At 41.5% G+C, this 22,795-nt stretch overlaps 1 protein-coding gene across 3 annotated transcripts in view; it reads left to right on the top strand.

The window, feature by feature from the left end:
• ADAMTS20 (ADAM metallopeptidase with thrombospondin type 1 motif 20) overlaps positions 1-22,795 on the top strand; it is a 306,378-nt gene that overhangs the window by 90,329 nt on the left and 193,254 nt on the right. For all 3 annotated transcript variants that reach the window (XM_056573961.1, XM_056573960.1, XM_056573962.1), the window contains exons 4-6: positions 14,803-15,062; positions 21,399-21,482; positions 22,348-22,472. In XM_056573961.1, the coding sequence (XP_056429936.1) occupies positions 14,803-15,062; positions 21,399-21,482; positions 22,348-22,472 (469 nt within the window). The remainder of the gene's footprint in view (positions 1-14,802; positions 15,063-21,398; positions 21,483-22,347; positions 22,473-22,795) is intronic.

Genomic DNA, 22,795 nt, shown 5'->3' with positions numbered 1-22,795 from the left:
CATGCTCTTTGAAACTGAACTTAGTTGTGACATTTGCTGACCCGATAGTTGTCGTCCAAGTTTAGTCCTATCATTTTTACAATTTGAACAGGTGTTGCTGTCATAGTATAAGCTATAAAGAGATTGGGCAGGGCTAGTCACTGGCGCATATTACTGTATATTTGAAAGGAAGATTTAATCTGCTTTTCTTAGTGTCTTCACTTAAAGTAATTATATACAATTATGTGATGCTAGAAATGTGTGGATTGATAACTGTAATTGGTTCCAGTATTTTTGCAGGCAGCCATACATGAGATTCATGAACTATTTATTGATTTCTACTGTACTATTTGTACCATATTTGTAGTACTTTACTCTTAGGTACAATTTTTTTATGCAGATTTTTAGATATTTTTGAACTATAATTATTATACTGTTTATTCTAAAGTTAGGGTGCACTTATAGTCCATCTTACGTTGCAGTTTTGTTATGGAGTTTTGAAGCCAAAAACTGTTGTGGATTATAATTAATTAGATAAGGACACCAGAAGTGGATAAAAAAAAAAGAGTAGAAGTAACTACTGTTCTTTATATTTAGCTTCAAAAGTGAATAGCAAAACCGCAGTACAGTGACCCCTCAACTTGCAATGGCCTCAACATACAATATTTTCAAAATACAATGGTCTTTTCTGGACCATTGTAACTTGAAACCAGACACAACATACAGACAGTCCAGATCTGCAAAACATGTCAATGACTGCAAGAACTGACCAATCAGAATGCACATTTCACTGGTAAACCCCCTGTATTCCTGAAGTCCATGCACTGACTGGCTGTCTGTTAGCGCCTCTACAGTACAAGGAGGTACTACATGTTCTGTACTACTCTTTACCTGTGCCAGGGATAGCTGCTCCAGGTGGGGGCAGCTCCATGTTACTTTTTTGGGACACTGTGTGTACTCTACATAGACGATGATTTACAGCTTCCAGCAGCTCTTTCATAGTTATTTTATGTAAGAGCTTTATCTGTATTAGTTATCTACTTATTTTTCTTTAAAGAGTAGCTCCCACCATCCTTTTTTTTTTTTTTTCTGTCCTTGCCTATTGCCCATCTGTCCCTGCCTTTAATTTTTTATGTTTTACTATCTGAGAAATGCCTTTTTGTCTGCCTGGTAGTGTGCTCATTTACCAGGCGGAAGTCGATCCCTACCCGGAACCCCACTGAGTACTACAACATATAAAAAGAAAAGTTTGGTGACCGTGTCCATTTAATCCTATTTTTTTGGATGACATTTTGGGGGCTTCAGAACCAATTACCAGGTTTCCATAGAGTTATGGTCTCAACATACAATGGTTTCAACATACAATGGTTGTCCTGGAACCGATTAATATTGTAACTTGAGGGACTACTGTATGCATGGGCACCCTTCATGTGGGTTGGGTACATGTATTAGCAATTAAAGTATATTTCCACGTTTGTAACTATTTTTTTTTTTCAAATATATTTTTATTGGGTTTTCATAATAACACATACAAGAGTGGGCGGACAAACAAGCACCCTCAACAATGTCAAAGTTCAGTAAGAGGCATCAGTACATTACATGTCATATCCACATCATACCTCAGTATGCAACAAAATTCAAAAATACAAAAGAACCCTGGAAAGGGTAGAGAATGGGCAGGGGAGGGGAAAGGGAAAAAAGAAAGAAGGAGGGGGAGGAAGGGCACATATAAGAAAGCCAACATACTTCTTCAAAAATAAGTATAAAGACAGCTAGTTCTAAACATTCATAATATACATTCTAGGTAGCGCTACTTCATGTGCAATATTCAGAGGTTAACCACGGTTTCCAAACTTTCGTGAATTTATCATGTGTTCTTTGTGATCTGTGGCACAACTCTTCAAATCTACAGATCTGATGGACCTTTCCCACCCATTCCTCCATGGAGGGTGGGCTTGTTTGCATCCAGTGTAATGGTACTAGTGATTTGGCCGCAGCAAGAAGATGAGTGATAAGGGAGTGTTACCCCGGAGTATATCCTAGGGAGGGGAGACCCAGAAGAACTGCCTTTATTACTTTATTGACTTCCCTCCAAAAAGAAGAAATGCGCGAGCATGTCAACCAGATATGTGCATGAGTGTCTATGTGAGATCCACACCTCCAACATAAGTTGGACTCGGACAACTTGTGAGTACACAAAAATTCTGGTGTCTTATACCACCTAGATACCACTTTGTAATGAGATTCCTGCAGTCTCACACATCTGGAGAAACCATGTGAGTGCCTTAAAATGTGTTTTGTGTCTGCATCGGAAAGGCCCCAGCCCCAGTTCCTGTGCCCAGGAGGTGATAAAGTGCGGAGATGAGGCCTGAGGGGCCGAGGTAATCAAGGGCAGGCATAGTGATATGCTCCTTTGTTTGGGATGAGGATTTAGTACCGCTGCCTCAAAGCTACTGGTTTTTCTCAATGGGCCAAAATTCACCAAGAAGTCTGAGCAACCGGTGGTAAAATGGTTGACATGCATAAAGGAATATCTCTGTGTAGGCAGCTCGTTTGTAACTATTTTACTATTGCTTCTAAGCATATAATATAAACATTTTAAAGAAAATCTGCCCGGAGTTTATTGTTGACCGAGTCATGGGCAGCATGAAACTGGCTCCCTCATTACAAAGAACCATGGGGGGAATTTATCGAGGGTGGTGAAAGTGACTGATCTTTCTATAACTTTACTTTATGTGGTGGTCATATGTGAGTGCACCATATATTTTTTTGAATGGTTGCGTGGCTTGTACAAAAAAATTTTTTAATTACATTGGAGATTTCTGGGTAAAACTAGTTATAAATTCCCGCTATATGTTTGGAAACAGCCAAAATTGAGATGACTATTCATCTGGACTAGTTCCTGGTCAGGATTAAAGGGAACCAATCAGCAGATTTTAGCATATATAACGCTCAATAACACGTTATATATGCTAAAATTCCTCACCATCATTGGGGGATGTTTGTGCCTCCAGGGATGGTGAAGATATTAAGTTATAAAGTCCCCCCAGGCCGCCCGGCAAGTAGTAGGGACTTACACTTACTAGCTCCCTTTGCTCGGGCCGTGGCCCCACCCTGACAGTTTAAATGAAGGCTCGCATCATCGTTCTGCTTTCTTAGCAGACGGAGCAGAGCAGTGATGTCCGCCGTCAATCAAGGTGAGGGGGCGGGACCACGATCGCAGCGACGGGAACTAGCAAGTGTAAGTCCCCGCCCAAGGGACTACCGTATTTATCGGCGTATAACACGCACTTTTTAGGCTAAAATTTTTAGCCTAAAGTCTTCCTGCGTGTTATACGCCGATAAGCCGCTGCTGTTCAATGATTTAAAGTCCCCTGCGTCGTTGCTATGCGCTGCACGGCGCGGCGCAAAGACTTCACTCGTTATTGCGCAGTGCAGTGCATAGCAACGACGCATGGGACGCACACCGGAGGCCTGAAGCAGCGCGGACCCGACCCCGGCAACAGGTAATTATGCAACCGGGAATGGGGGGAGGCAGCGGCGCCGGCAATGGGTGCTGCTGCCCCTTCTCTCCCCCTGGCTGTCGGCGCCGCTGCCCCATTGCCGGAGCCGCTTCTCTCCCACTGGCTATCGGCGCCGCAATGGGGCGCCGGCACCGATAGTCAGGGGGAGAGAACGGGCAGCGGCGCCGATAGCCAGCGGGAGAGAAGCGGCGGCAGCAGGGCTCTAGACCCCAGGAAAGGCAGAGGAAGAGAAGCGGGCAGCGACGGCCTCTCTCCCGCTGCCTTTCCTGGGGGTGTATCTGGGTATACACACACACACGCACCCTCATTTTACCATGGATATTTGGGTAAAAAACTTTTTTACCCAAATATCCTTGGTAAAATGAGGGTGCGTGGTATACCCGATAAATACGGTACTTGCCGGGCAGCCGGGGGGACTTTATAACTTCATATCTTCACCATGCCTGGGGGCACAAACGTCCCCCAGGGATGGTGAGGATGACGATTTTAGCATGTTGAGCGTTATATATACTCAAATCTGCTGATTGGTTCCCTTTAGCATTTTTCTCTTTATATACAAATTGAAGAGACCAGAGGGAAAGGGAGAAGATATCTAAAACTGCTTAAAGGATGAGTCACCTTGGGGAAGCTTTGTCAAAACCCGTGTAGAGGAAAAGTTGACCAGTTGCCCATAAAAAACAATCATATTGCTTCTTTAATTTTAAAAGAAAACGGTTATCTGTTCACCTACACTAAACCCAATACACTGGGTTATAATGTGGGTGAACAGGAGACCGATGATGGGTTAATCGGTTAAATACGTATCAGCATGCCAGAGATCTGTCCCGCTGAATATCTCCTTCCATCTTCAGTGAATTGCGTGCTGGAGGCGGGCCCGCCGGCTCAATATGAATATTCATTGTCATAGGTCATGTGGGAGATGAGCCGACTGAGCGCTCACCTACCCGTGACAGTGATTTAAATTGTGGCGGCGGGCCCGCCTCCAACCCCCATCTGTCTCCTGTTCACCCACATTATAACCCAGGGTATTGGGTTTAGTATGGGTGAACAGATGGCCGTTTTCCTTTACAGGTCTCTGAAAAATAAAGGAAGCGATCTGATTGGTTTCTTTGGGCAACTGGCCAACTTTTCCTTTGCACAGGTTTTGATAAATCCCAGTTGTTCCCGCATTTGTTAAAGCATTTCAGTCTAGTTGATTGTAATGAGCAAATTTTCCTCTGTTTCCTGCTGCCTGTGTAAGGCTAGAATTCCACTTAGGTTTTTTCCCCCCAGCAAAAACGCCAGGAAAAACTGCCAGGAAAACTGCCTCAGATTTTTCCTGCGTTTTGGCAGTTTTTCTGGTGTTTTTTCTGGCATTTTTCCTGGTGTTCCAGTTTTGTCCCCTGTGGCAGTTTTCTCACTGTCTTCAGGTACCACTCTGTGGGTCAGATGCTGAGCGCCCGGTCCACCGAGTGTAAGGAGATGAGGAGTGATGTACAGCATCACTACTCACCTCCCCTGGCCATATAGTATACAGGGGTGCATAGTGTACCGTGTATACTATACAGGAGCCGGGAATCCTGTCACCAGACTGACAGGACTCCCTGCTCCTATACCTCTTTTTTTTTTTATAGAATTTTCGTTCACATGTGCATATTTTTTGCTGCAGATCTGTTGCAGATTTGCTACTGCAGATTTTGCTGCCCATTGATTTCAATTGCAGCAAAAATACACATGTGTGAACGCACCCTAAGGCTGCATATCAAGATAGTAGAATTATGGGCCCTTTTGATAGATGTGGCCTACTTTGGACTGATGTGTCAGATGCGATAATAACTTTTTGGGATACTTTTAATTGACCTAGTGATTCAATTTCTTTTATTTTTCTCTCCTTCTTTGCATGATACATTGTAACTTATGTTAGTAGTACATTTTAATGTTCTGTGTTTTTTGTGTTGAACAACACCTATGTTTAGGGAAACTTTTATGTTGTGATTATTTTTTAATCTGTTTATTTTGTGTAATTTTTTTAATTTTATAAAAAATTTTTTGTACTTTTATTATGTGGCAGACATATTACCTGAGCTTCTGGTCTGCTCTGTTAACAGCATTTTGAAATATACTTTACAGCAGCTGTGTGGAAACTAACACTGGAAAATAACACTGGAGAGATATCTTCGATTTATGGTAGAGTGCTCTTCACACCGTGTTTTCTTACTCTTTTCTAACAGCAAAAATCATAACAGCAAAACTGGGAAACTGATCTTCTTCCCCAATAGCTTGATTACATTAACCCCTTAAGGACGAAGCCCATTTTGGCCTTAAAGGGGTACTTTGCCCCTAGACATCTTATCCCCTATCCAAAGGATCGGGGATAAGATGTCAGATCGCCGGGGTCCCGCTGCTGCAGCACTCCGTTATCATTACTGCGCAGAGCGAGTTCGCTCTGCACGTAATGAAAGGCAATACAGGGGCTGGAGCATCGTTACGTCACGGCTCCGCCCCTCGTGACGTCACGGCCCCCCCCATCAATACAAGTCTATGGGAGGGGGCGTGGCGGTAGTCGCGCCCCCTGCCATAGACTTGCATTAAGGGAACGGGCCGTGATGTCATGAGGGGCGGAGCCATGATGTCACGCTGCTCCGGCCCCTGTATCGCCCGTCATTACGCACAGAGCGAACTCGCTCTGTGCAGTAATGATGGCGGGTTGCCGCAGCGGCGATCCCAGGGTCCCCAGCAGCGGGACTGCGGCGATCTGACATTTTATCCCCTATCCTTTGGATAGGGGATAAGATGCCAGGGGCGGAGTACCCCTTTAAGGACGCAGAAAATTTTTTTTTTACATTTTCATTTTTTCCTCCTTGCCTTCAAAAAATCATAACTCTTATATTTTCATCCACAGACTAGTATGAGGGCTGTTTTTTTGCACAACCAGTTGTCCGTTGTAATGCCATGACTCACTTTACCATAAAATGTATGGCGCAACCAAAAAAATACTATTTGTGTGGGGAAATTAAAAAGAAAAACACAATTTTGCTAATTTTGGAAGGTTTCGTTTTCACGCCGTACAATTTATGGTAAAAATGACATGTGTTCTTTATTCTTTGGGTCAATACGATGAAAATGATACCCGAGATAACATACTTTTCTATTACTGTTGCGCTTAAAAAAAATCACAAACTTTTTAACCAAATTAGTACGTTTACGTTCCCCCTATTTTGAAGACCTATAACTTTTTCATTTTTCCGTATAAGCGGCGGTATGAGGGCTCATTTTTTGCGCCGTGATCTGTACTTTTTATTGATACCATATTTGCTTATATAAAACTTTTAATACATTTTTTATTAATTTTTTTTTGGAATAAAATGTTATTAAAAAGCAGCTATTTTGGACTTTTTTTTTACGTTCGCTGTTCACCGTACGGTACCATTAACATTTTATTTTAATAGTTCAGATATTTACGCACGCGGTGATAACAAATATGTATATAAAATATTTTTTTAACACTTTTTGGGGGTGAAATAGGGAAAATGGGGCAATTTACATTTTTATTGGGGAGGGGGTTTTTCACATTTTTTTTTACTTTATTTTTTTACTTTTATTTTTACACTTTAACCCCTTAAGGACTCAGCCCATTTTGGCCTTAAGGACTCAGACAATTTAATTTTTACGTTTTCATTTTTTCCTCCTCGCCTTCTAAAAATCATAACTCTTTTATATTTTCATCCACAGACTAGTATGAGGGCTTGTTTTTTGCGCGACCAGTTGTCCTTTGTAATGACATCACTCATTATATCATAAAATGTATGGCGCAACCAAAAAACACTATTTTTGTGGGGAAATTAAAACGAAAAACGCAATTTTGCTAATTTTGGAAGGTTTTGTTTTCACGCCGTACAATTTCTGGTAAAAATGACGTGTGTTCTTTATTCTGAGGGTCAATACGATTAAAATGATACCCATTATTATATACTTTTATATTATTGTTGCGCTTAAAAAAAATCACAAACTTTTTAACCAAATTAGTACGTTTATAATCCCTTTATTTTGATGACCTATAACTTTTTTTATTTTTCCGTATAAGCGGCGGTATGGGGGCTCATTTTTTGCGCCATGATCTGTACTTTTTTTTGATACCACATTTGCATATAAAAAACTTTTAATAAATTTTTTATAATTTTTTTTTTAATAAAATGTATTAAAAAAGTAGGAATTTTGGACTTTTTAAATTTTTTTTCGTTCACGCCGTTCACCGTACGGGATCATTAACATTTTATTTTAATAGTTCGGACATTTACGCATGCGGCGATACCAAATATGTCTATAAAAAATGTTTTTTACGCTTTTTGGGGGTAAAATAGGAAAAAACGGACGTTTTACTTTTTTATTGGGGGAGGGGAGTTTTCACTTTTTTTTTACTTTTACTTTTACATTTTTTTACATTTTTTTTTACACTTGAATAGTCCCCATAGGGGACTATTCATAGCAATACCATGATTGCTAATACTGATCTGTTCTATGTATAGGACATAGAACAGATCAGTATTATCGGTCATCTCCTGCTCTGGTCTGCTCGATCACAGACCAGAGCAGGAGACGCCGGGAGCCGGACGGAGGAAGGAGAGGGGACCTCCGTGCGGCGTTATGAATGATCGGATCCCCGCAGCAGCGCTGCGGGCGATCCGATCATTCATTTTAATCGCGAACTGCCGCAGATGCCGGGATCTGTATTGATCCCGGCACCTGAGGGGTTAATGGCGGACGCCCGCGAGATCGCGGGCGTCGGCCATTGCCGGCGGGTCCCTGGCTGCGATTAGCAGCCGGGATCAGCCGCGCATGACACGGGCATCGCTCCGATGCCCGCGGTTATGCTTAGGACGTAAATGTACGTCCTGGTGCGTTAAGTACCACCTCACCAGGACGTACATTTACGTCCTGCGTCCTTAAGGGGTTAATAGTCCCCATGGGGGACTATTTCTTGCAATCACTCGATTGCTAATCCTATTCAGTGCTATGTATAGGACATAGCACTGATCAGGGTAATCGGTCATCTTCTGCTCTGGTCTGCGGTAAGGCAGATTAGAGCAGAAGACTCCCGGAAGACAGCGGAGGCAGGTGAGGGGACCTCTGGCTGCCGTGCTGGATGATCGGATCGCTGCGGCAGCGCTAATGGCGATCCGATAATCCAATTAAGTGACCGCGATGCTGCAGATGCCGTGATCGGTATTGATCACGGCATCTGAGGGGTTAATGGCGGACATCCGCGGGATCAGGGGTGTCCGCCATTACCGGCGGGTCCCTGGCTGCGATCAACAGCCGGGACCTGCCACGCATGATCCGGGCATCGCTCCGATGCCCGCGGTTATGCTTAGGACGTAAATGTATGTCCTGGTGCGTTAAGTACCGCATCACCAGGACGTACATTTACGTCCTTCGTCGTTAAGGAGTTAAACATTGGGAAACTGTACATAAGTATACCAAAACGAATCCCAATTAAAACATAACCATTATTTTCTATTCAGTAACATTTTTATATATAATCCAATATCAAGTGCACACATGACATTACATCAAAAATGGAGCCCGAACAAGAAATAATGACATGTCACTGATAAGCCTTTGATGCCGGTAACCTTGAGGCCTCAGTGAGTTAGATAGTATGCATCTACAAACATAGGCAAGGCAGTACATGAGCCCACCCTATTATTCTAACTAGAAACGAAACACCAGCGCTTCCACAGGTGTCCGTGGGTTATATATGATGCCCAGAGGGGCTGCTATCAGTATATGTATTGCGCAATACATGTCCTAGTGAGGATATATCTATTAATACTGTGTTACACACGGATCAGTGCAATATATCAGTATATGTATATGGTTCCCTGGTAACCTTATAAAAAAAGGGGACAAATGATATGTGAAAAATACTTAGCTCTCCCTGGGACTTTGAACAGAGCTATTGAAGTATATATTGGAGACTATATATGTGTTTATGACAAGAAAACATATATGCATAAAGGGCGGCACCTACACTTCCAGGATGTGATACTGTATCGTCACTTGCTAAGTAGTAGTGGTGGGTGGTATATTCATATATGGAGAAGGATGCAGGTCGCAGTAGCAATGATGATGTTAAACCGCTGTTGGTTTGCCCTATAGATTATCCTCAGAAGTGGAAGCAATATGTTTGGGAATGGAACGGGAGGCAGCCCCGGCCAGCGACGTTCTCCCATTCTGTACTGCCTGGGCATTCCCATAATAGTAATCTAATGCCTGCTGGCCGTAAGATCACGCATTGATCTAGCTTTTTAAGAAATAAGAATTCTGACTGTGGTTGGCTAGGGGTTAAAATGTCTGTATAGTGGTATAGCTATGTTTTTTGGCTTACAGAACCCAAATCCCCTATTTGCTTCACTCTGGTCTGCCTACAGCTACCACTAGGGAAAGCTCACTGTATACATATTAATACAGTTTCTATTAAAAGCAATATAAAACATATGGCTACTGTGCGGGGAGTCTTCCAAATTTGAATTCAATATAGATGACAAGCATGCTCTTCTATATGTAAAGAGTAAACACAGTATTCTGAATTCCTGTCATCATCTGTTACTGTGGTAATAAGGTATCTCCCTAGCAGTTGCTACTGTGATTTTTTTTTACAAATAAAATGATTCCACTTGTGACATACAGTGCACCAAGACTTTCAGATGTCTTCTGCTCAGTCATAGTGTGAACTATTCCTTAATCCTCAGACAGCATGTCTTGCCGGCACGTGTCCTGTTATGGTATGCTTTGCAACTGGCAAGAAGCTGAAAACTCTGGTCATCATGCCAGAATGTGAACGACACATTTGTCTTTTCAATCAGAAACTTAAAAGCTACTGTATATATGTGACCAAGGGAAAAGGCTGCAAGGTTTGTAAAGACTTTTAAATCCTGAGTAAAATGGTGTGATGTCATGTTCAAACAGCATTTTCTAGTGCAGTCTTTAGCCTTTTTATATAGCCTTTTGTACAGTATCACGGTCGCTAGTGAACCTTACAAAGTGCATTCAAAATTTGACATTTTTTAGGGGAAACAAAATGCTCAGTTGGTGATGTTTGTGCAGTGTTCACCATCGGAAAAAGTTGAAATGTGAAAAAAAAGTTATTAAAAAAATTAATCTTGGATGCTTTGCACCAATTGAGGTTTTTCAACAAAAGCAGTTCTAGAACAATAAAGAAAAATTATCATTGCAAATGCATCAGATTTCTGCTACAATTTCCCAAAGAAACTGCTTTTTATGACTTGCATCAACCACTTTAGTATGCATTGTAGACACTTTTTTTTTTTTTACACTTTTGTGAATCTTGTGATAAGGATTTGGCTTACCTAGAAACCAAGGAATTACTAAACATCTAAGAGATACTTTGGAGGGTTTCTTAAATAGCCCTGGAAAAAAATAAATTAGCAATTCTTTCAAAAACAAACTTTTCATTAATTGTGACCTTTTTGTTTATTTATATACATATGCATACATATAGGTATATTTTGTCTGAAAATAATGCTTTTCCCATTTTTCTCTTCAGGTAATGAAAATGTATGGCTTTGTTCAAACTGACAGCTGGTTCAGTGCCAGACATTTATGGCTTAACTGTATTTTATACAACACATATGATCTAATGCTCTAAAAACAACATTGTGGAAAAGGCTGCAGCTGTGTGCACACTCCAGGGATTTATATATATGTTGGTTAAAACAGAAGTACTCCATATTATTTTAAATGTGCCAGCCCTATATACTTTAGATAAGTCTGTTTTACTGAGCCTATAAAAAAGACATTTGTGGGAAATTAGCTCTGTAGAACCAGTCAAATAGAAGCAAAATAACATTCAAAGACAGGGACACAGAAGTGTGTTTAACTCATTGAGGACACAGGGCATAAATGTACATGATGGTGCCCTGGTACTAAGCACACCATGTCGTACATTTACATCATGCAAATGAAACAAGTGTAGGAGTTGAGCTCGCCTCGCGTTCTATCAGCAGCCAGACCGCATTGGTAATGGCTGGCATCGCCGATCATGCTGATTTCCTTCATGAACGCTTTAGATGCCGTGATCAATGCTGATCACGGCATCTAAAGCAATTGTGGGTCATCTTTGGGGACACTCGTCGGACCATCCAAGGCGTGATCACGGAGGTCAGATGAGTAAAGATGGTGGCTCCTATCCTTCTCCCTGATACTCTCCCTAGTATATCCTCTTGTATAGTCTGCTGTCAGATCTTGTGGTAAAATGAGTGATCTGGGGGGGAGGGTAATATAAATAATAAAACTGAGTTGAATGGGCACTTTCATTTGTAAAGACCCAGCAGATACCCAGAACTAGTGATCACATACTTGCCTAGCTGGGAAGTAGAAAGCAATATTGCCTCTTGCTGAACTTGTCTACAGAGTGCTCAATGGAGATTCTGGCTGTCATTGACTGCTGCCTCTGCTCTCCTGCAGTGTCAAGATCTCTGTTCCACTGTCATACTCTGCATGGCTGTTCTGGAATTGCAGACCATCCAGACTTTTAAAGTCTTCGGGCGATTGGCAAGTGGTTATGTTTTGGTTGTTAAGGGGAGTGTAAGGAGCTTAAGACTTTGACAAGGGCCAAATTACTATGGTTATATGACTGGGTCAGAACACCTCCAAAACGTCAGGTCTTGTGGGATATTCCTAGTATGCAGTCATTATTATCTTCCAAAAGTGGTCCAAGAAAGGACAACTAGTTAGCTGGGTCATGAGCTTCCAAGGCTCATTAATAAGTTTAGAGAGCAAAGGCCAGACCATCTGGTCTGATCCTTCAGAATAGATATGGTGCCACACTTTGCTGTAAAAATAAATGCTGGCTGTGATAGAATGGTGTCAAAACCAACATCATATTATAGTTTACTGTGTATTGGGCCTTTTTAGCTACAGACCTAACAGAGTGCGCATGCTAACCCATGAAGGTGTTTTCATGGCCTCCAAATTATTCAGATCCTAATATCCTGTAGGATCTTTGGGATATGCTTGAAAACATGTTTGAACAATGAAGGTTCCTACTCACTACTTATAAGACTTAAGGGGGAATGTACAAAGAGTTTTACATGCCAGTCTTAAGTCATCCTCCGGCTGGGGAGGATCACCCTGGATTAATCAAGAGGCGCACGCCTCCTGATAAATCCAGGTGTATGGGAGGCTGCCGTGCAGCAGCCTCAGAAATCTATGCCAGCTCAGACCTGGCGTGGACTTCCACTTCAGTGTATGCATGCTAGCAGGTGTAAGATATAGTTACTTTGATGTAGGGTGGCCACTCCCCCTCATCAAAAAGCCCCACAAATGGGGTAAGTGTGGCACAGATCGGCCAAAAGCTGCAGATTTTTGCAAAAACCAGAGGGTTTGAGCAAAACTGCTAAACTTTGTGGCTTTTGGCCTAGCTGCCCTAGGCACAGATATTATTAAATTACCCCCTATAAGTATCTGTTACTAGCATCTTGGTGCCAGATATGACAGGATACCTTCAAAAGTTTATGCCTCTGTAGGTCAAACCTGTTTTGGTGGCATGGAATGACGCTAAACTCTTTTTGGAAGTTGTACTTTATGGCAGCATTAAGGAAGTATAAGAGCCAGGGCCATTCCATGCAGGGAGGGTATCTGCTCTATCTGCAGCTGACAGCCACTGGCGATCCTGTCTATTTAACCACCTAGATGCCACAGGCAGCATCTAGGTGGTTAGATCTTACTTGCTGGTACCTTTCAGCCTCCAGTCGCTTCCCCCTTCTCTGTGTGATGCAGTTGTGGGGTGCTGTGGATTGGGGGCTGGTAACTGGGTTACTAAGCAATCTCTAAACCTAGAGTCCCCAATTTCCCTGGTCTCTTACTTGTTTATTTTGTCTATTTTTATGATACTTATTATGGGTCTATTCACATGCACACTATCCTGTATCATGTGATATCATAGCTGAGGATTCAATTAATAAAGATGGCTGCCAAGGCTTTGCTTACCTGCTTCCGGCCATCTGCTGCAATGTTCTTCTCTGGTCTGCCCTCTAGCAAACTAGAGAAGTGGATCGCTGATAACACTGATCAGTGCTATGCCTATGCTGCAGTAAATAGTCTTTGTCACGTATGGTCAGGGAAGAGTGAAGCCCTAAACTCACCTGCTCCCACTTGCCCTGCCTACTTGCGTACCCGCCCTAGGTGATGGGTCCACAACCACGGTGACAGTCCCTGCCTGAATACGTGCAGGTAGTCAAGTGTCAACAAAATAAACTACAATACAGACGGAGGTCGAGAGACTGTATGGAATCACAAACACTAACAGAAATAATAACTAAACATACACACACAATAAGTCGCAGTCCACAAGCCGAGGCAATACTAAGAGATGACAGAAATTCCAAGTCGCAGAAACAGGAGAAGGGTCAGAGAGCGGAGCAAATAGGTCAAAAATGCCAGAAATTCAAGATAAAATACAAACGCTAGCTAGGAGTAAGGCTAGATTCAGACTACGGAATTTCCGCCTGCAATTCTGCTTTGAAATTGCAGGCGGAAATTCCGCTTGCTGAAATGTATAGTGTAGTGAATGGTTTTCCGTTCACAAATTCACACTTTGGAATTTGTGAAGCGGAATTTGTGAACGGAAAATCCGCTTACAAATTTCCGCCTGAAGAAAGAGCAACCCCTTTCTTCAGGCGGAAATTTCTAAGCGGATATTCCGTTCACAAATTCAGCTATTGGAGACTGCAGTGTCCGCGCGGTACTAGCGCCGACTGATTCAGCTGGCGCTGGCCGCACTCAGAATCTCCGGGCGGAAATTTTCTGCCCGGAGATTCCATAGTCTGAACCTAGCCTAAGAGCTCTTTCACAGGCGAGGTATGAGAGCAGACTGCCAGCTTAAATAGGCCCATACCAGGCGTTCTCATCAAGGTCAGCTGACCCTAAGGGTGTATTCACACGGGCACATCGTGCACATGTTTGATGCTGCAGATTTCGGTGTAAACTATATGACTGAACACAGTTTCAAATCTGAAGAGTTACATATGTACTGGATACTGTACGTGTGAATACACCCTAAATGCATCCCAGTTTTTCCCTGCTCTACTGCATTCCTGGTCACCTGTATGTGCAGGTAATTGCAGACAACCTCTTTCACTTGAATTAGGGCTGCTCTGTACAGGGAAAAAACAGTGAAAGTGAAGTGGCACTATACCAGTGCCACATCTCTCTTTTTTTTTTCTTTCTTTAAAATGTTAACTATGCAAAAAATTCACCTGCTTTACTACAACTTTTTTTTTTTTTTTCTTTTTTACAGAATCTAAAATAAAGGAGAAGTTAGCATTTTCACATACTTCAAGCAGCTTTGAAGAAGATGTTACTATGTTTACAAACCCTGCACTATCTGTAAATGTGCCACACATTGAGACACAAGATGAAGGAAACATTTCACATGTCAGAAGAAAACGCTTTATTTCTTATCCAAGATATGTAGAACTCATGGTTACAGCAGATGCAAAAATGGTGCGCCATCATGGCAGAAATCTACAGCATTACATTTTAACTCTAATGTCAATTGTAAGTAATGATAACCATGTCAACTGTGAATAGATGGAATTGCATACACAAACAGCAGCTATGGCTATCATTGTACAAAGCACACAGGTCAGAAAGCTGTTGCAAGGACTGTCCTTCATGACCATGTTTTTTTACTATGTTTAATGCAGTATTTAATTAAAACATTCATCCCAAAAACAAAGTATATGCTATTTGAACCTCATACCAACAACCTTCCGTTTAGTGGTGATATAATCCTTATCTCGCTAAGATATTAGGGCAGTTGTACTTTCAAGGGGAAGACTAGCAACTTTTTAGACCTTTAACCCCTTAAGGACTGAGCAATTTCACGTTTTTGCATTTTCGTTTTTTCCTCCTTGCCTTTTGCCTTTAAAAAATCATAACCCTTTCAATTTTGCACCTAAAAATCTGTACTATGGCTTATTTTTTGCGCCACCAATTCTACTTTACAGTGACATTAGTCATTTTACCGAAAAATCCTCGGCAAAACGTAAAAAAAATTAATTGTGCGACAAACTTGAAGAAAAAATGCCATTTTGAAAATTTTGGGGCTTCCGTTTATACGCAGTAAATTTTTCGGTAAAAATGACACCTTATCTTTATTCTGTAGGTCCATACGGTTAAAATAACACCCTACTTGTATAGGTTTGATTTTGTATTACTTCAGAAAAAAATCATAAATACATTCAGGAAAATTTATACATTTAAAATTGTCATTTTCTGAGCTCTATAACTTTTTTATTTTTCTGTGTTCAGGGTGCTATGAGAGCTCATTTTTTGCGCCGTGATCTGAAGTTTTTGTTCTGATCAGAATTTTTGATCACTTTTTATGGTATAAAAAGTGATCAAAAATGCGCTATTTTGGACCTTGGAATTTTTTGCGCGTACGCCATTGAACGTGCGGTTTTAAAAGCAGTATATTTTTATAATTCGGACATTTCCACATGCGGTGATACCACATATGTTTATTTTTATTTACACTGTTTTATTTTGTTACTAGGAAATGCCGGGTGATTTAAACTTTTAATTCAGAAGGGAATACCGGGTAGCTGATCGGGGCATCGCGATTTTATCGCGATGACCCCGATCAGCCCGACTGAGCAGCCGGGAAGCATTTACTTTTACTTTCGATGTTGTGCTCAAATCGGAAGGGTTAATAGCGCCTGGCAGAACGGTCGAGGCCGCGCGCTATTAGCCGCGGGTCCTGGCTGTGAATAGGCGCCGGGACCATCCCGCTATGATGCGGGGTCCCGCCGGGACCCCGCGTTATAGACAGGGACCGGACTTAGGACATACTCATACGTCCTATGTCCTTAAGGGGTTAAAGAGGTTATCCAGGAATAAAAAAAAAAATTAAAAAAACAGAGTTAATATCTTCCAAAAACGGTACCACACCTGTGCCCAGGTTGTGTGTGGTATTTGGAAGAATTCAGCTCTGTTTTTGGAATCTTGGATAGCCCCTTTAAGGGTATGGCCACACATGGCATAAACCTGTTAAAGGAATTGCCCAGTGAAAATCAGGAACAAATCCCATAGCAAACCTCTCCTGCTCTGGACAGTTCCTGACGTGGACAGAGGTGTCAGCAGAGAGCACTGTGGTCAGACAGAGAATAAATACACAACTTTCTCTGTAGCATACAGCTGCTGATAGGTACTGTCAGGATTAATATTTTTAAATAGAAGTAATTTATCTTTCTTGCACCAGTTAATTGGAAAATATATATTTTTTCCACTGGAGTACCCCTTTAACCTCTTAAGGACCCATGACGTACACGTACGTCATGAGTCTGCTCCCGATCTATAACACGGGGTCATAGCGGGTCGGACACGTGGCAAATAGCGTGCGGCATTGATCGCGGTGCCATGCGCTATTAACCCTTTAGACGCGGCGTTAAACTAAAGTGAAAGTGAAACCATGCCGGTTAGCTCAGGGAGCTGTTCGAGATCGACGTGGCGAAATCGCGGCATCCCAAACAGCTTTCAAGACAGCTGGAGGATCCCTACCTGCCTCCTCGCTGTTCGATTTCCGAATGACTGCTCAGTGCCTGAGATCCAGGCATGAGCAGTCAAGCGGCAGAATCATCGATCAGTGGTTTCTTATGAGAAACCACTGATCAATGTAAAAGATCAATGTGTGCAGTGCTGTAGCCCCCTATGGGAGCTATAACACTGCAAAAAAAAAGTGAATAAAGATCATTTAACACCTTCCCTAATAAAAGTTTGAAACACCCCCCCTTTTCCCTTTAAAAAAAAAACAGTGTAAATAAAAATAAGCATGTGTGATATCGCCGCGTGCTGAAATGTCCGAATCTTAAAAATATATCTTTCATCAAACCGCACGGTCAATGGCGTACGCGCAAAAAAATTCCAAAGTCCAAAATAGTGCATTTTTGGTCACTTTTTATATCATGACAAAATGAATAAAAAGCGATCAATAAGTCTAATCAATGCAAAAATGGTACCGCTATAAACTTCGGATGACAGCACAAAAAATGAGCCCTCATACCGCCCCATATGCGGAAAAATAAAAAAGTTATAGGGGTCAGAAGATGACAATATTAAACATATAAATTTTCCTGCATGTAGTTATGATTTTTTACAGAAGTACGACAAAATTAAACCTATATAAGTAGGGTATCATTTTAATCGTATGGACCTACAGAATAAATATAAGGTGTCATTTTTACCAAAAAATGTACTGTGTAGAAACGGAAGCCCCCAAAATTTACAAAATGGCGTTTTTTTTTTTTCCAATTTTGTCTCACAATGATTTATTTTTCCGTTTCGCCGCAGATTTTTGGGTAAAATGTCTGATTTCTTTACAAAGTAGAATTGGTGGCGCAAAAAATAAGCCATCATATGGATTTTTAGGTGCAAAATTGAAAGAGTTTTGATTTTTTAAAGGTAAGGAGGAAAAAACGAAAATGCAAAAACGGGAAAACCCCCGGGTCCTTAAAGGGGTACTCCACCCCTAGACATCTTATCCCCTATCCAAAGGATAGGGTATAAGGTGTCAGATCGCCGCGGTGCCGCTGCTGGGGATCCCCGGTATCCCCGCTGCAGCACTACGCTATCATTACAGCTCAGAGCGAGTTCGCTCTGTGCGTAATGACGGGCGATACAGGGGACGGAACCGCGTGACGTCATGGCTCCGCCCCTCATGACATCACGGCCCGTCCCCTTAATGCAAGTCTATGGCAGGGGGCATGACGACCGCCGCGCCCCCTCCCATAGACTTGTATTGAAAGGGGCGGGCCCTGACGTCACGAGGGGCGGAGCCGTGACGTAACGATGCTCCGGCCCCTGTATTGCTCGTCATTACGTGCAGAGCGATCCCGGGGCTCCCCAGCAGCGGCACTGCGGCGATCTGACATCTTATCCCCTTATCCTTTGGATAGGGGATAAGATGTCTAGGGGCAGAGTACCCCTTTAAGGGGGTTAAAAAACAGCACCACTCAGGTTATGTGTGATATTGGAGAGCAGCTCCATTCAAGTAAGTAGAGACAAGTTGTAATACCTCAAACAACCTGAGGGCAGGTTTTGTGCTGTTTTTAAATGAAATTAGCATTTAAAGGGGAAGTCCAGGAACTGAGATTTTTAGACACTTATCTCCTCTATGGGGTCCGGCTAATTACGCATCCTCGGTGGGCTCGTACCCCACCTTTCTTGACTGCAGAAGTTACTGCCTTCTTAACCAATGACCGGTCACAGAGATCTCCTGCCTTAGCCAGTAATTGGCTGAGTGGGCCGTCACTTGCGTCTGTCCAAAAAGGTGGGTGAGTGCGGAATGCCTCTAGGAGGCGTAAGTATCCAGGGCCCTATACAGGAGATCAGACATTTATCCTCTATCCTGTAGATAGGGGATAAAGGGGAGATTTATCAAAACCTGTCTAGAGGAAAAGTTGCTGAGTTGCCCATAGCAACCAATCAGATTGCTTCTTTCATTTCTGAAAAAGCCTCTGAAAAATGAAAGAAGCGATCTGATTGGTTGTTATGGGCAACTCATCAACTTTTCCTCAGCACAGGTTTTGATAAATCTCCCCCTAAATAACTGATAAGTTTAGTTCCCTGGACTACCCCTTTATAAGCATTTGAAAAATTTCCACTAGAGTTTCTGTTATCCGGTCTGTCACCCAAATACAACAAAAATTACGTTAAAGGTCCTAAGAACATTGGGGGAGATTTATCAAAACCTGTGCAGAGGAAAAATTGCCCAGTTGCCCATAGCAACCAATCAGATCGCTTCTTTCATTTTGCAGAGGCCTTGTTAAAAATGAAAGAAGAGATCTGATTGGTTGCTATGGGCAACTGGGCAACTTTTCCTCTGCACAGGTTTTGATAAATCTCCCCAATTGTTGGTAAACCTTAGCTCTGTGATCGCAAATTTTTCTTGTAGGTGAAAGAAAAATCTAGAACATTTTTACGTGTCTTTCGAGAAAGTGACATGGACCCAGGTCCAACATAATTTATAACAAGAAAACCAACAAAGCAACCCTGAAATGTCTTACTTAGTCAAAAGGCTGAGTGTATGGTGGGTATATGGTTGAATAATTGGATGGAGCCAGCTAAACCATAAAAATATATTTTATAGTAATAATAAAACACAGAAGCAGGATATCTATTCCTATTAAAATTGCCTCCGCAGGGCCCTTGCTGTTATCTTTGTGTTTTATTATTACTATTAAATATATTTTTATGGTTTAGCTGGCCCCATCCAATTATTCAACCATATACCTGCCATACACTCAGCCTTTTGACTGAGTTAGACATTTGAGGACTGCTTTGTTGGTTTTGTTGTTATTACACTTTTTTTTCTCTTTGAGTGAGAGATTTGCAGTTAACCTTGTGTCTTTTATTGTGAGCTCCACAACCCCATTCAGTTATATTTCCAACATAATTTATGTTTGGAGTATGTTTGTTATTGGCCAAACGTACTCTACTTGTAAATAACTAATGTTTGGTGTGTTTCATAAAAGTATTTGTGAGACATGAGTGTGCCGTACATTTGTATGCCATTAATAAAACACATACCAGTGTAAAACATATGTATGATGGTCTTGAAAATAAAATGTGATCTAATGCCCCACACAATTTTTGAATCATCTGATAGTAAATAGACCCCAGTGGCAAGGGACTGAATAACCAGTCACCAGTGGGTCAGTGTAGTAAGCCTTATTTTCTGCCTGGTTGTTTCTCAGTGTGTTAGCTCAGTACAGAATTCCATGGTTTATTTTCTGATACTGGTGGGAGTAAATGTTTCTATATATGGATACTATGGTGTGTGCCAAGAGGAATGTCGTGTGATATCTGATATGATCACTTGTGTTAAACAGCCGGCAACCTCCCTTGATTGAGAGACTCTTTAAAAAAAAATATCTTGCTAATGTAAATCTCTTATAAATAAACACTCGAGTTCACTCATTAAAATGTATCTCTTTACCCTGGTATTTTACTTATTTGTAAATCTGCTTTTTTTAGTGCATTCTCGCTTGTCATTTAATATAATATGTTTCTAAAGACTGAAGACACTGGGGGAGATTATCAAAAACTGTCCAAGAGAAAATCTGGGGGAAGCCAGATCAGTGACAAGCCCTTTTTACTTTTAGCATGTGGCAGTTCTTTCAGTAGACAGAATGGGAGAATTGGAGAAAAAAACAAGTGTCTATTGTTTCTGCTCATGGTCTATGATCTAGGTCATTATGTATACATAAAATAACTAGATGTTGTCTATGGACAACCTCATTAACTTAACAGCATAGTCAAAGATCATACGATATCTAAAAGTAAAGTAACATGCCATTATGTGCACCGTAAGGCTAGGTTCCACACAGGTTGTTTTCTAGCGTTTTCTTAGAAAATCTGCCACTGCAGTTTTTGAGCCAATGCGAGAAGTGTATTCATATGTTATGGGAAATATAAAGGAAGGACTTACACTTCTCCTTCATGCTGAATTCACTTCTGACTTTGGCTCAAAAAGTTCAGTGACAGTTTCCCCCCCCCCCCCCAAAAAAAAAACCAGCAGAAAAAATACCTGTGAGGAAACTAGCCAAATAGTACAGATTACTGTTAAAGTTTATCGGCTCATCCTAGAGCTAGGAGCATGCGTTGCAGATTTTCTGCAGCAGATGAAGGAAGTGGATCTAGCTGGAATGGGGAACTATAAAAGAAAGTGTTCTAGTTCCCGTTCAAGTTTGTTCACTGGTGTCAGGGTGTCTTCCATCTATGACTACTAAGCAATGATAATGACTTGTCTACTGAAATCCTTTTCATAGTGTGACCAGTTTAGTCCAACCGTCATCCATATCTCTAATCCCCATCAAATTTTTTTAATAATAGGTTGCTGCTATTTATAAAGATCCAAGCATTGGAAATCTCATAAATATCATGATTGTAAAGCTAATTGTGATTCACAATGACCAGGTATGATATTTATCATATAATTGCTCTTGTTTTGGAATTATAATGATCATTTTGAATCTCCTAACAATTCTACTGCACCAAATATGTAAATATATATGAACGGGTAAACAAAGTGGGGTATCTATAACTATAAAATATTTTTGAAGGGTGTAAAAAGCAAAAACTGCCACATAGCAAAAAAATAAAAGAATCACCATGCTGGTGCTGGCTTATGCCAACAATGCCTTCCATCTGGGCCGGATGTATAAAGTCCTTTCATGTCTGCTTTGTCAGACTTGGTTGCATGACTTTATTTGGGAATGGTCTAATAGCTTTGCTTGCAGAGTTTATCAGGTACAATAATGCATTTGTGTTAGGCTGGGTTCACATCACATCTTTTACCAATACAGGACCGCATACGGCTGGGGGGAGCTAAAACCTTGCGCTCTCGTATCGCTGCCGTATTCCGCCCGTATGTAATTCATTTCAATGAGTTGACTGGAGTGAAACGCTGACTCCGGTCGGCTCATTTTTGCCCCGTATGCGGTTTTCCCACCGCACCTAAAACCGTAGTCGACCACGGTTTGAGGTCCGGTGGAAAACCGCATACGGGGCAAAAATGAGCCGACCGGAGTCAGCGTTTCACTCCAGTCAACTCATTGAAATGAATTACACACAGGCAGCATACGGCAGAGATACGGGAGCGTAAGGTTTTCGCTCCCCCCAGCCATATGTGGTCCCGTATTGGTAAAAACATGATGTGAACCCACCCTTACCTGTAAAAGACTTTTTAATGTTCTATGTATTAATTTGTTGTCTTCTGGTGTATGATAATACATTATTTTTTTTTATCTGAGCTATGCAGCTATTTGTTTTTAATCTGCAGGAAGGACCAGTAATCAGCTTTAATGCAGCTACAACACTTCACAATTTTTGTGTCTGGCAAAGAACACAAAATATTCCTGATGACTCTCATCCTTCCCACTTTGATACAGCTGTCCTTATTACCAGGTATTACTTAATAAATGGTATAACTGAGTAACATGTCTTACACTTTTAATTGCTTCAACTAAAGATGCTATAGAAGTGTTAGTTTAAAGGGGTTATCCACCATAAGGTGATTTTAGTAAGTAGCTGGCAGACAGTAATGGACATGCTTAGGAAGTATCTGCGCTTGTCTTGGGGCTAAATGGCTATGTTGTGAGCTTACCATAAAACTGTGGCTAGCTTTTTGTGAACTGGTATTTCCTGTTTGACTTTTTTTTTTTACTACAAATCCCACAATTCAATTTCCTCCCTCCCACACATCAGCCACCCCACCCATTGAAACATAA

This window comes from Hyla sarda, chromosome 4 (genome assembly GCF_029499605.1).
Source record: "Hyla sarda isolate aHylSar1 chromosome 4, aHylSar1.hap1, whole genome shotgun sequence".
Taxonomy (NCBI): domain Eukaryota; kingdom Metazoa; phylum Chordata; class Amphibia; order Anura; family Hylidae; genus Hyla; species Hyla sarda.
The sequence above is the reverse complement of the archived record's forward strand: the minus strand, read 5'-3'. Positions and strand labels throughout refer to the sequence as shown.